The sequence below is a fragment of the Acomys minous genome (genome assembly GCF_964271855.1).
Source record: "Acomys minous genome assembly, chromosome: 6".
Lineage (NCBI taxonomy): Eukaryota > Metazoa > Chordata > Mammalia > Rodentia > Muridae > Acomys > Acomys minous.
The window spans coordinates 77483893-77497684 of record NC_140487.1 but is presented as its reverse complement, the minus strand read 5'-3'; the positions used below and the strand labels follow the sequence as shown (position 1 = coordinate 77497684).

The following is a 13792-nucleotide window of genomic DNA, read 5'->3' as shown; positions in this document are numbered from 1 at the left end:
GAAATTTCTTTCTTTTGGGATTTGATTTTAGTTTCTTAACTCAGAATGTGCAAGAAATCATGGCAGCAGGGAAAAAAGCTTATTTCGTTTCTTCTAGAGACCAATCCACTGAAGAAAGGCTTTAGAGAGCCAGCTGCAAACGGAGAAAAACCATGCCTGCTAGCCTGGAGCCGGCGTTCACCTCATATGACGTGCCGCTTTTCCTTTAAAGGGAGCCCACGTGATCGCACACATGCGCACACTCATTCCTCTTCCCCCAGCCCCCCACCCCTTTTTCCCTGGGGTTTCTAGCATTCCCTTCCGGAAACCGCAACCCCTCTGGAGATGTTTTTCTCATTTATTCCGTCGCGTCATCCGTTTTTATGCTTTTCCGCTAGCCTCGGTCCTGAGAGTTCCCTCTCTACAAAAGAAAACTACTTTCCCTAGGAAAGCCAAAGGGACTACAATGTCCAGGGGGCTCTGCGGTCTTTCACCCGCGCGCGCGCACGCGCAGTGCATGTTGGGTGCTGAGGTCCCGCAGTCTTCTAGCCGCGGGCAGGCCGGAGCAAGCGCACTACAGGTCCCGTGGCACCTCGCGCGTGAGTCAGACAGGAGTGGGGCGGGGCTCGAGAGGCCGGGCGGACGGCGAGCGAGCGGGCGGAGGAAGGGGGTGGGAGCGGAGGCGATGGAGGGGAGGAGTGGGGGTAGGGGGGAGGGGAGGGGAAGGGAGGCGGGAGGCGGGGCCGAGTGGGAGCTGGAGCTAGAATCGGGGCCGGCGGTTGCAGCGGAGGCGGTGATGTCGGTGCAGGTTGTGTCAGCAGCGGCTGCCGCCAAGGTGCCTGAGGTGGAGCTGAAGGATCTGAGCCCCTCCGAGGCGGAGCCCCAGTTAGGACTGAGCACGGCGGCCGTGGGCGCCATGGTACCCCCGGCGGGTGGAGGAGACCCAGAGGCTCCAGCTCCAGCTCCCGCGGCGGAGCGACCCCCGGCCCCTGGCCCGGGCTCGGGGCCCACCGCGGCTCTCAGCCCTGCGGCCGGGAAGGTGCCCCAAGCGTCGGCCATGAAGCGGAGCGACCCGCATCACCAGCACCAGCGGCATCGTGACGGCGGCGAGGCCCTGGTCAGCCCCGACGGCACGGTCACCGAGGCGCCGCGCACGGTCAAGAAGGTACTGGGGGTCGGGCTGCCTCTCGGAGAGGCGGGGAGGGCGGGCAGGGGAGCGGCGGCCCTTCGTGGCACCGCGGCACCCGGTTCCACGCCCTCTAGATCGTGGAGCGGAGAGCCTTACCACCCCACCACCCACACACCACCCCCGAACCCGCTCTTAGAGCGGCCGCCGCCGGGTGCTCCGCTCCGAAGCGGAGCCTCCAGGTGCTCCCGCCGTACTTCGCTATGAATAACATGGAGGTAGCGCTCTTCGCTACTACTTGAACGAGGCAGGGGGAGGAGAAGCACCTAGTACTACACCCTCCGCCTCCAGCACACTCACGCGTGTAATTTTCCGGGCTGTTCGGCGGCATAGAAAAACCTTCCCTCCAGCGATAAGGATACCAAGATCTTTTCCCTTGGAGAACGAGGAAGCAGTAGTTCTCAGCAGAGCTCAGGCAAGCAACCCTCCGAGTTGCCTAGCTTCCTTACAGAGGATGGCTTTCTGCCTTTCTGTGGCCAACAGCTTTCCACAGGGCAGTAGTGATCCTGTGTCTTTCCTTTCCAGCTATTGCAATTCTCCTGCTCCGTGACTGTAGAAGGGTAATGGGGAGATGCTCCCTTCACTCTTACGAGGTCTGGTCTCTAGAATTGCTAGATTGTATATGAAGAGGATACTTATTTCATTCATATGTTTATTGTGAGCAGAAAGTGTTGGAAGAAATGCTTGCTACTTTGGGGAAAGCGATGGCTTGGGGCTGTCTCAGCGGTCAGCTTCTTTCATACATAGTAACGAGTAATAATAGTACCCCTGTATTATTTGTACATTGGCTAACCTTTACCCTCTCCCCTCATTTTTTCTCTCCTTTATTGATGCTAAGTCAACACAGGAGGAAAAAGATGAGACGTGGATCAGCTAAAAAGAAATTATGGCTTTGATTTGCTAGACACAGTATGAACACAGTGATTTACGTATTTTTTTCCATTATAAAGACTTTTTTCATTCTGTCAGAACAACAATAAAAATGATATGAAGTGTACATTGGGTTTACTGTGTAGGGTTTAGGTGAACCTTGGATCCAGCAAAACATTTTATTGTAATTACCTCATGACTTAGGGCAGTTAACTTTTTCATTCTAGTTTCCCAAATGTAGTGATAAATGATGTCAGAGGCAAGACTGAAGGAATTTGACAGTGCTTTAGGATATGCTTTGTCTGTCCTTTGCAATTTGGTGTCGTGTCCCCTGCCTCCTTGCAATTATAGTTAAATGGAGGAATTACACCTTAAGAGTCAGCCTGGGTTAGGGCTGGAAGTACTTAGGTAGAAGTTAGGAAATCCAAAGCATATTTCTCACTAGTTAAGATGCTTTGTAACTTTGGCCAAATCTTTTTCTTGTGGCAGTTTTTCAGAGGTTTGTAATTCAGTTCTTTTAAGGGTTAGTTTTAGAGTGTGAAGTTTATACATAAATATAGACCTGGGTTTCAGTATAGTGCCCTTCCCCCTACTACTAACTTTTGAATAATTTGAAAAGTCTACAAGTAATTTCTTCTGTAAAATGAGGGTACTAGTTATGATTAAGTATTTAAAAAGTGATCTTCATATAGAACTTGGTACCTATCTATAGTGGACTCCTAAATAATAGCTGTTATTAGGATTTATTATTTCTCTCCTCATGGCTTAAGTATATGTCACTGTGACCTCTTCTGAAAGGTACACACATATTAGTAATAGTTCAATAGATTCCGCATAAAGAAGTTTAAAAAAACACACACACACACACACACACACACACACACACACACACACACACACACACACACACACACAGTGGCCAGAACCTTAGAGTCTCTTATTTACTTCTAAATGTGCTTCTTGGACATTTTCCTTATTGCTGAGCCACCTTCTTCCAGTTTTTTTTTTTTCCAGTATCAAAATTATGTTCCATGATTCTAGATTTACTCAGCAGCCTCAAGGCTATGAAGACAGGACTGAGCTTGCCTTACACTGTTAATTACTCCAAAACCCCATCTGATTTCCTGAAAGTTAAGCAGGTGAAGTCCTGGGCAAAGATGCAGCTGTCTGACATAAGTCAGGACATTGCTGAGCTTAGCTTGTCTTTCTTTTTTCCTCTCCCCTCTCCTTTTCTCACTTTTCCTTCCCCTCCTCTTTTCTTGTTTGGGTCTCAATCTATAGCCCAAGCTGTCTGGAACTATGTAGCTGAGGCTGGCCTCTCTAATCTTCCTGTCTCGGCCTCCTGAGTTCTGAGATTACAGGCCTGAACTTTTCCTTATTGCTTACTTGGTAGGGTGTTTGCCTAGCAGGCAAGAAGCTCTGGGTTTGATCCACAGTAACATGCAAAGCAGGCATGATGGTGCTTGCCTGTAATCCCAGTACTGGGGACCTGGAGACAGGAGGATCTTCCTTGGGTACATAGTGAGTTTGAGGCCAGACAAGCAGGCTGGTTTTCAACTCCTGATCCTCTGCCTCAACTTTCTATGTGCTGGGATTTGAAATGTGTACCACCACATTTGGATTGCTGAGTTTTTGTTTTTGTTTTGTTTTGTTTTCTAAGACAGGGTTGCTCTGTGTAGCCTTGGCTGTCCTAGACTCCATAGGTAGACTAGGCTGGCCTTGAACTCACAGAGATCCACCTGCCTCGGCCTCCAGAGTGTTAGGATTACAAGCCTGCACCACCATACCCACCCTTGGCTTGCTGTTTTTAAAGAGCACAATCTTTAGTTTTCTTAATATTGAATTGACTAAATGTTCTCCAAGTAGAGTGTCACCCAATGGGGGACGACTGAGTGATGCTTTGATTTGTTGAGCCTTTGTCTTCTTAGATTGTCTAGTTAAGTCGTTCTGTCCTTGATTCCCTTCTGCTTTATTAAAAGTGTAGAGGGACTGGATGTACTAGGATTAGAATAGCTGCCGTTAACGATGTAAATAATGACTGTTGCTTTGATCTTGAAACTAGCAGACAATCTTATTCGTGTTATTATATGTCCATGGATGGCTTCCCCTTTTCTGTTTGTGTGTCAGTTATCAATTTTTCTTGGTTTTCTTACTCTGGTCAGCTACACAAGGGAAATCCATAAGAGTCAGACCTCCCATGGGGTGCAGGTTACTTGGTCACATTTTATCTTTGGCCTGCCTTCATCCTGTAACTTGTGGTGCTGTAGGCCGCTCATGCCACCGTGGCTATGGTATGTTCGTATTTAAAGTTCTTTTTTTTTTTTTTTTTTTGGCGGCGGGGCGAGGGTATGTTTTTTGAGACAGGGTTTCTCTTTTAGTCCTTGCTGTCCTAGACTTGCTTTGTAGACTAGGCTGGCCTTCAACTCACAGCAATCCTCCTGCCTCTGCCTCCTGAGTGCTCTTCATATCCTACTACTCTTAGTGAGTTCTGTAAATATCTCTGAGGTAGAAATTTATAAAATGGGAAGTGAACGTCACAGCAGGTAAGAGCATTTCTCCCATGTATTCTTAGAAATGGGTGCTAGGCCAGCAGAGAAAACAAGGCTGAAGAGGATTTCGAAAAGTCAAAATTCCGACAATAAGGCTACAAGCCCAAGAACCTCAGCTAGAGTATGCTTACAATACTTTTGGTAATGACCATGTTCAAACAGACTCTGTATTTTTCTTGGCAAACCTATCTGCATTGTGCTTGCTTTGTTGCTGTCAGGAGAGAATGAGTTGAGCCATGTTAGTGCTTTCTTGCCCTGAATTGTTTAAGCCCTTGATTTGGTTAATTATAGATTACTGAAATTGCCTGTTTTGGATAGAGGCATGGGAATGTGAGAGCAGTGCGACTCCCTTGCCAGTTAGAAAAGTACAGCCTGGCAAAATGCTCAGTAAGCCAATTGGCAGTTGGACCCTAATAATAGTTACCATTAATTGGCCTTTTATGTGCCAGGAATTGTCATAGGCATTTCTGTAATCCTGACAAGAACATTATGAAATGTAGATGGTGTTATCTCAGTTTCACAGACGAGGAAATGTGGTTCAGAGAGGGTTAGTGCTGTGCCCATGTTGTACATCTAAAACGTGCCAGAGGTGGGATTTAAACCCGTACCTGTCTCCAGAGCTCACGTCTTTCCCAGTGTGCCACACAGACTCTTCCTGAGCTCTTAGATCTTGACTTCTCCCAGAAGTCTGTAGATTTCTGAGTTAACTCTTAAGGTGTGTCTGTCTGGCTAAGGCTTAGGTCATTCCAAGACCAAAGTGAGGGGAGTGAGTCAGGCTTTAGGAAGAGGATGGGAGAAAACTGTACAATGTAGAACCTCAAAGAATTGTAAAATTAGAAGACATGAAGAAGTTTTATATAGGAAAGTATTTTAAGATCAGTGATGTTAGCCTCCTATTTGTAATTATCTTGTAACCTAATGAAGTATCCTCACTGCCTTTTTATTTATTTATTTTTATTTCATTTTTATTTTTTTGAAATAGGGACTTAACTGGTTATACTAGGTTGGCCCTAGGTTAACCTAGGGTTCCATATGCAGCCCAGATTAGCCTCAGTCTCCAGATCCTTCCATATCTACCTCCTAGGATTCTAAGCATGTGTCATCATGCCTGATTTTATCCTTATTTTTAGTTTATGAATCTGGTTCCTTAACAGTTTTCCTCTGTTCATTAAGTCCCTCCTCTATGAATCAGTCTTTGATTAAGCCTTTGAGAATTATAAAGGAAGTATACTGTTAGGTTTTGTTTTAAGTATGTATAGGTGTTTTGCCTATACACGTCTGTGCACCACTTGTGTGCCTGGTACTGAAAGAAAGAGACCAGGAGAGGGTGGTAGATCGCCTGGAAGTGGAGTTACAGCTGGTCTGTGAGGCACACTGTGGGTGCTGGGAATTGAAGCTAGGCCCTCTGGGAAGCCCTCCGTGTTCTTGACCACTGGGCCATCCTCCAGGCCCCTTGTGAGACGCTCTCACTTTGTACTAGGCCTTGTACTTACAGCTTGATATGTACTATTTCATTTAATCCTTTTAAGAGCTCTTAAAGATAGTGTTATCCTTGTTTTATTGAGGAAGCGAGATTAAGAAATTTGTCTCAAAGGCACACAGTAAGATACTAAATAGAACAGGATTCTAATCTGTTTGGCTTCGGAGACCAAATTATGTAGGTTTTCAAATTACAGGAGGTTGCTCTAAGCTGAAGTTTCAGTTGCTTGTTTACTTTGAGGAAGACACATAGATCAAAAGGTTCCAGCTAATTGAAGAAATGACCAAATACAAATGAGTACTTTCTATTAATGAGAAAGAGAGAAATAAAGACTTGCAGTCTTTATTTAGAGTCTTTGTTGAATTGAACTTCTAAGTAATCTTCTGTTTTCATAGTAGGGGGAGATGGGGCCATGTATATGCAATGGGTGCGTATAGAGGACACCCTCATGGAGCTGGCTCTCCTATTTTTATGTGGATTCTAGCTATGAAATTCAGGCTCCCAGGCTTGCCCAGCAAGTGTCTACCTGCTGAGCTATATCATTTGGCCTTTAAACTTTCAAAAAATTAATTACATTAAAAATTAAGAAAATGTTTACTATCTTTTTTGTTTGGTTTTTTTGAGACAAGGTTTCTCTGTGTAGCTTTGGAGACCAGGCTAGCCTCGAACTCACAGCGATCAGCCTGCCCTTTCCTCCCGCCTCTGCCTCCCAAATGCTGGGATTAAAGGCATGTGCCACCACACTCAATATTTACTGTCTTATATAAATGAGTGAGTGCTGCATGTTTATATGTTGTGTGCACGCTTGGAACCCATGGAAACCACAAGAGGGAGCCAGTCCTAGGACTGAGTGGAGTTATAGGCCATTATGAATCACTCACAGCGTGTGGGTGCTGGGAACTGAACTTGAGTTCTCCAAGGACAGGAAATGCTCTTAGCCATTGAGCCATCTCTGCAGCCCACTAGTTGATTTATTTTGAAGACAAGCCTCCTCTATGTAGCCTGCTAACTTTAAACCTGAGCATAACTGCCTCAGTCTTCACAAATGCAGGGATTATTAGGCATCATGTATACTTGGTTAATAGTAGTAGTTCATATTAAATATTCAGAGAGGTATAATTGAGGTAGATGGGAGGAGAGCCATCTTGACTATTGCCTAAATACCCCCATCCTGTCCTATGTTCATGTAGTAGACACAGAGGACCTAAATTTCACTCACCCAAGGAGTGGTTTTTTAATAAAAATTTTTTATTGATAAGATTTTAAAAATAAAATTTGTAGGAGCTTTTTATAGCCTTAGTATTTATAGTTAGAAACTTGATGAGAACAGAACAAAGGAGAAAGTTTCTTATGTCAGATTTTAAGTTTAAACTTCCTATTTTTAAATTTGTATTACATATGTATCTTATGTGTATTATAGTCATGTGTGCTTGTGTATGCATGAAGGTCAGAGGACAGCTGCCTGGAGGTGGTTCATCATGTAGGTTCCTGTCAGAGGTGGCCATCTTGTGGTCCCTTGAAAATTAGCTTAAGTTAAATAGCTAAAGACATGTATAGTTTTTTTTTTTTCTTCCTCTTCCACAGCTATCTTCTGAACAATTAACTATTTTCTTCTTTTTGGGCACTTGTACTAATAGCCGGTGCTTTTTAACTTTTGTTTTCAAGGCTCTGTCAGAACTGTCAGTTTGGGCCACTGAGTTCTGACAACTTACAGAAACAAGGGTGCTACATACTAGTGAGTTAGACTTTCCTTAAAACCTTTCTGAATATTGCATACCTGAGCCTAAAACTGGCTTCTCTAGTCAGCTTCAGTGCTCCAGTGTGGCCTTTTTTGATTACTTTAAAAGATATATGAACCAGCAAGTTGTCTCGGCAGGGAAAGGGTCCTGCCGTCCAGCCTGATAGCCTGAGTTCTGTGCCTGGAACCCACATGGTGAAAGAGAGAACCAAGTCTCGTTATCCTTTGACCTCCATATGAATCTCCTCCTACCTACACAATCAATTAATAAATGTAATTTTAAAAGATTAAAAGAAAAAGAAAAATCATAAATATTAAAAAATGTAATAATGTTGTTCTTGGAAATTCCCTTCTTGGTCTTTGTGATGCTTACAGTGTATTCAGTCTATTCAGTACATATTCCATCCAGACCTTTGTCTCACCTGTTAATCCTCATAACAACTTGTATCAGATGAGTAGCATTATCTTTATTTTACAGATGAGAAAATATAGGCTTAAAAAGAGTAATTAACATGCCTGAGGCTTTGCCAATCTGTGATGCCTTTGGGATCAGTGAGATGAAACATTACCCATAGCAACTGTGGGAGGCTTTGTCACATTGCCAACCCCCTACTGCTCTGACCAAACTCCCATGAGATGTCTGCATGAGCTTCTGTGGAACCCTTTAGACATTAGCATCTATCCTGTTGCTGGAGAAGGCAGTAACCACCATGCATTATCACATCCTTGTTTACTGTGGTCACTGATGTCTCATCATCCATCTTTACTCAGCTGTGTTACCGTTGTCTTCACCCTTCAGCTGACTCGGTTCCCCAAGCCTTTCTACTTTATGTTTCTCAGCAATCATTATCAGCAAATCTCCATGTAGTATCATTTTCTAGGCAGCAAGATCAAGTCATGGGGGGAAGGTGCCAGTGTTGCTAGGGTTGGCACATAGTGCCCAGAACTGTAACATGCAAATCAGGCTGCAGTAGCTCTTGCTTGTCACCATCACTCATAACATCTTTGACAAGTCAGTTTTTAAATTTTGTTTGTTTGTTTGTTTGTTTAAAGCTGTGTATCCTTGAAGTAGGTTTTCCACCTTGGAAGCTATTTCATGTTCTTTCTGTAAATTCCTTTTCTGTTTATTTTAGTCCAGCTTGACTTTGAAACGGAGTAATGTATGGTTTAACCCTCGTATCTTCCTGTTGCCTGAACCCATGGAGCTAAAGTTGCTGAAGAAAGTCTGAAAGCTAGGCAGATCAGTGTCACCATGAGTTTGTAATCCGCGGGCTTGTGAGAAGTCAGCCATGTCTAGCAGTATCATGCATGTGTTGACCAAGCTCACCTTCCCGCTGCAAATGACTGTTTCATACTGTATTTCTCCTCTTCCCTGTAATCTTCTATTTAAACCACTTATAAGCTGTCTCTTTCATTACAAAAATAGAAGACCCCACATGGAACGCCTCTGTACTTCGTATCTACAGACCTGTGTGTTCCTGGGACTCTACTTTCTTATATCGTTACAGTAGAGGAAGTATCTTCATTCTTCCAAAGACAAGTCCCTCCACAGGCGCTTTGATCATATTCTTTTCATTAGTGTTAAAAAAGTGTTCTACGGCCAGGCATGGTGGTGCACGCCTATAATCCCAGCACCCAGGAGGCAGAGGCAGGCGGATCGCTGTGAGTTCGAGGCCAGCCTGGTCTACAGGGGAGTCCAGGACAGCCAGGGTGACAGAGAAACCCTGTCTTGAAAAACCAAAGGGGGAGGGGATGTTCTACTGCATACTACATATTTCCTCTTCAGTATTTTGTCAATATTCAGACTTGCTTTGTCTTCTTTATATTGGCAACTCTATTCCTCAACCTGCTGACTTTTTGTCTTTCGGAATCCAGCTTTGTAAAGATCTTTCTTTCTTTTCTTTTTTTTTTTCCTTTTTTTTTTTTTTTTTTGAGTTTTCCAAGATAAGTTTCTCTGTGTAACAGCCCTGGCTGTCCTGGGCTCGCTTTGTAGACCAGACCAGACTGGCCTCGAAGTCAGAGAGATCCTCCTGCCTCTGCCTCTGCCGCTCAAGTGCCGGGATTAAAGGTGTGTGCCACCGTGCCCGGCTTTGTTTTTTCTATGCATACCTTTTTAATCCTTATGAACTCCATAGCTCATTCTAATACTCTGACAGAACACTTATTACTAATGTCTATTAAATTGGAAAACGATGTTGGTTTTGTTTTGTTTTTTAGCCTTGGCAGCGTTTGGTAATTCTTTATGAATCACATTGCTCCTTAGGCTTCTATGACACAGCTCTTTTGTTTTGTTCTTTGGAGGCAGACAGAGTCTTAATGTATCCTAGCACTTGTTACAGAGCTCAGGCTGACCTTGAACTTCCGCTCCTTCTGTCTCCTGCTTCCACCTCCCCAGTGTGGGATTATAGGTGTGTGCCACCACGCCCAGCTTTAGGACACTGTTTTTTCTTTACTAGCTTCCATTTAACTTTTTTGGCTGCAGCTCATTCTTTGTTGACACTTCCTCCTTGGTCTTGAGACTTCTCTTCTGTTTGTTGGGTTTTTTTCCCCAGTCACCCCCGAGGGACTCCCTGTGTCCATTAGGGTCTTTCTAGTAAATCCCAAAAGGATTCCTTTAGCCAAGATCCTCTTCTGAACGCCAATCTTAAGTTTGTACAACTGCCCGTTTGTAACCAAACTCAACGGTTTTGTGTCTAAAACTGAATTTTGTTTGTTTTAAATTTAATTTGTTTTATATGTATGAATGTCTTGTGTGCATCATGTACTTGCCTGGAATCCAGGGAGGCCCTTGGATTAGAGTGACCATGTGTGTGCTAGGAATTGAATCTGTGACCTCTATAAGACCAAGTTTTGTTTGTTTGTTTTTCTTTTTCAAGACAGGGTTTCTCTGTGTAGCCTTGGCTGTCCTGGACTCACTTTGTAGACCAGGCTGGCCTGAACTCGAACTCACAGAGGTGAGATCTGTTTGCCTCTGCCTGTCTGAGTGCTGGGATTAAAGGTTTGCACCACCAGGCCTGGCTTAAAAAGAATTAAAAAAAAAAACTTAAGGAATTGTCAAACTTTTCCCATGCCCATCCAGATATTCCTTCTTTCAACCCAACTAAAACCCCCTCTTTTGAGACAGAGTATCATTATGTTGCAGTGCTGGCTGGCCTGGAAGTCACAGAGACCTGTCTAGTATAATGTTAAGTAGGACAGGTAAGAGCTGATATCCTGCAAGGCTTTCCTTTTTCAGTGGGATGGCCTGAGCTATGAGTTCCTCAGTGATGACCTTTCCTTGCTGCAGAAATTCCTTTCTACTCCTAGTTGGTTGAATACTTTGTCTGTGTGTGTTCTAAGATTTTATTTATTTATTTATTTATTTACCTTTTTGTATTTTTGAGACAGGGTTTCTCTGCAGCCCTGGCTGTCCTGGACTCGCTTTGTAGACCAGGCTGGCCTTGAACTTACAGAGATCCACTTGCCTCTGCCTCCCGAGTGCTGGGATTACAGGCATGTGTCATCGCACCTGGTGTCTTTTGTTGTTTCTTTATTTATTTTTATAAAGATTTATTTTTATTTTAAAAAAAGATTTATTTTTATTTTACATGAATGGGTGTTTTGCCTGTGTATGTCTGAACCATATGTATGCAGTGCCTGGGGAGGCCAGAAGAGGGCGTCAGATCCTCTGGGACTGTATGCTACCGTGTGATGTGAGCACTGGGAACTGAACCAGGGTGCTCTGTTAAAGCAGCCGGTGCTCCTAACATCTGAACCATCTCTCCACAACCCCCACCCCATTCTTTTTAACTGCTGAGTTGATGTTTATTAAAGTATTCTTTGGTTACAACCTTTAACTTTTTTCCTTTTTAAAAAAAGTTTTGTTTTTTGCTTTTTTGAGACAGGGTTTCCCTGTGTAATGGCTCTGGCTGTCCTAGACTCACTTAGTAGGCCAGGCTGGCCTCGAACTCAAAGAGATCCTTCTGCCTCTGCCTCTCAAGTGCTAGGGTTAATGGCATTCGCCACCATGCCCAGCACTAAAAAAAAAAGTATTTTATGAATGTTTTGTTTAGATTTGTCTATGTACCACTGCACACATGGTGCCCTTAGGGGCCAGAAGAGATCAGTGAATCTCCTGGAATTGGATCGTAGCTATGGACACCTGTGTGTTGCCATGTGGGTACTGGGAATCCTCTGCCAGAACAAGTGCTTTTAACTGCTGAGCCATCTTCCCAGCCCCCTTTTCTCTCTCGATAAACAGTGTTGTAGTACTCAAATGTATGCATTCCCTTGTGTTGTTATACAACTGCTTCCCTAGGATCCTTTTCTAAAAGGAACATATGGAGGTCAGAAAACCTTTGAGAGGTAGAACATTCAAACATAATCTGCAGTGTAGACCAGGTAGTCTTGGTATGATCTTTGTCTCAGCCTCCTGAGTACTGAGATCATACATGTACACCACCATGCCCAGCTAAGCAGCCATATCTCAGTGTATGGTAATGTGTTGTTACATATCTGCTAACTCTAACAAGACGACCCTTACCATTTGTCTTGACCAATACTAGATTAAAAAAAAAATTGATGGGGAAATAACTGCTTATTGGTTTACAGTCTTGTCTTATAGTAAGGCTGAGAATATTTTCATGTATGTATTAACAGTTTGGATTTCTTTTCTTATACTTGCTTGTTTATAGTCATTAATAAAGTATAGCAGCTGACTGCTATATGTCAGGTCCTGAGGATGCAAGCAGTGAATAAAATGGGTAAAAAAATCTCTATACTTCCAGTGGGTGATTTTTCTCTCTCTTTTTTTTTTTTATGTTTTTGGGATATTTATTCCTTTTGTATATGCTACAAATATTTTTTTCTTATTTTTTTGTGTGATGCAGAGATCAGACATGTTAGGCAAGCATTCTACCACTGTTACTAAGGTGTTAAACCCTGATTTCACTATTCTATTGCTTATTGGCTTATAACTACAGTTTTCTTGTGGCTTAAATGTTTTATATCTGAATTAGCCCTTTCTATTCCACATTTATAAAGATTCTATAATTTCATGATTGTATTTGTTGTATTTTGCTTTGTAGTCCTTCTAAAACTTCTGTTTGTAATGTATGTAAGTGAAGGACTATTTGTAATACAAGATGGTGTATTGGTCCCCAAATAAAATGCTGTACTTGACCTGCTTTTAATGGTTGTGGTTGTTTCTTTTCCCTTAACTTATCTTTTTTAACTGGATTGTTAACTGGTTGTTTGTCTGTTTGTCTTTTAAATAATACCATATATTCCAGGTGGCCTTAAACCTGACGTGCAGCTGAGCTGTCCTTGAAGTCCTGATCATCCTGCCTCTGCCTCCCAAGTGCTGGGATTATATCGAGCCATCATGCTCAGCACTTTCCCCTTAACTTTTAGCTGTACATGTTCAAGTAGTGACTGCAGAGTGTACATTTTCAATAACTCAAGGACGGCAGTAGAAGCTAGCATCCTATTACTGAGGGTTTACGGTGAGTTACTCATAAAAACACTGGATATTTGAGCAGTTTTTCCTATTTGTTTGATATAGTTTACCTTTTTATGTAAAAACTTTTTATTTATTAGATTTAGTCATTTTGCTTTTTGTGTGAATGTTCTGCTTGTGTGTTTGTACGTGCACCACGTGCGTGTCTGACGGTCACAGAGGTCAGAAGAGGGCATCAGAGCTCTTGCAACTGGGATTGTGCATGGTTGTGAACCATCAGGTAGGTGCTGGGAATTGAACCCCAGACCCTGGACAAGAGGATGCTCTTAACCTCTAAGCCTTTTCTCCAGCCCCATAGTTTAAGTTTTGATAGAAATTGGAGACACAGTGGCTTTTCAGATAAAAACTCTGCGCTAGCGGTTGTCCTCCAGGAGACTATGTATTGTTAATATGCTTTTACTAAGCTGGAAGAGCATATTCCTATGTAGTCTTTTCCCAAAACAACATTTGATATTTTTTTAAAAAGGCATGATCAAGATTTGAGTATGTGTGA

The 13792-nt window shown here is 43.2% G+C and overlaps 1 protein-coding gene across 1 annotated transcript in view; it reads left to right on the top strand.

Annotated features, from left to right (window-relative positions):
• The first annotated feature begins 713 nt into the window (after nucleotides 1–713).
• Nucleotides 714–13792, top strand: part of AHCYL2 (adenosylhomocysteinase like 2) — a 166686-nt gene continuing 153607 nt past the window's right edge. The window contains exon 1 of the mRNA XM_084786348.1: nucleotides 714–1144. Coding sequence (XP_084642474.1) covers nucleotides 776–1144 — 369 coding nt within the window. The 5' untranslated portion in view covers nucleotides 714–775. The remainder of the gene's footprint in view (nucleotides 1145–13792) is intronic.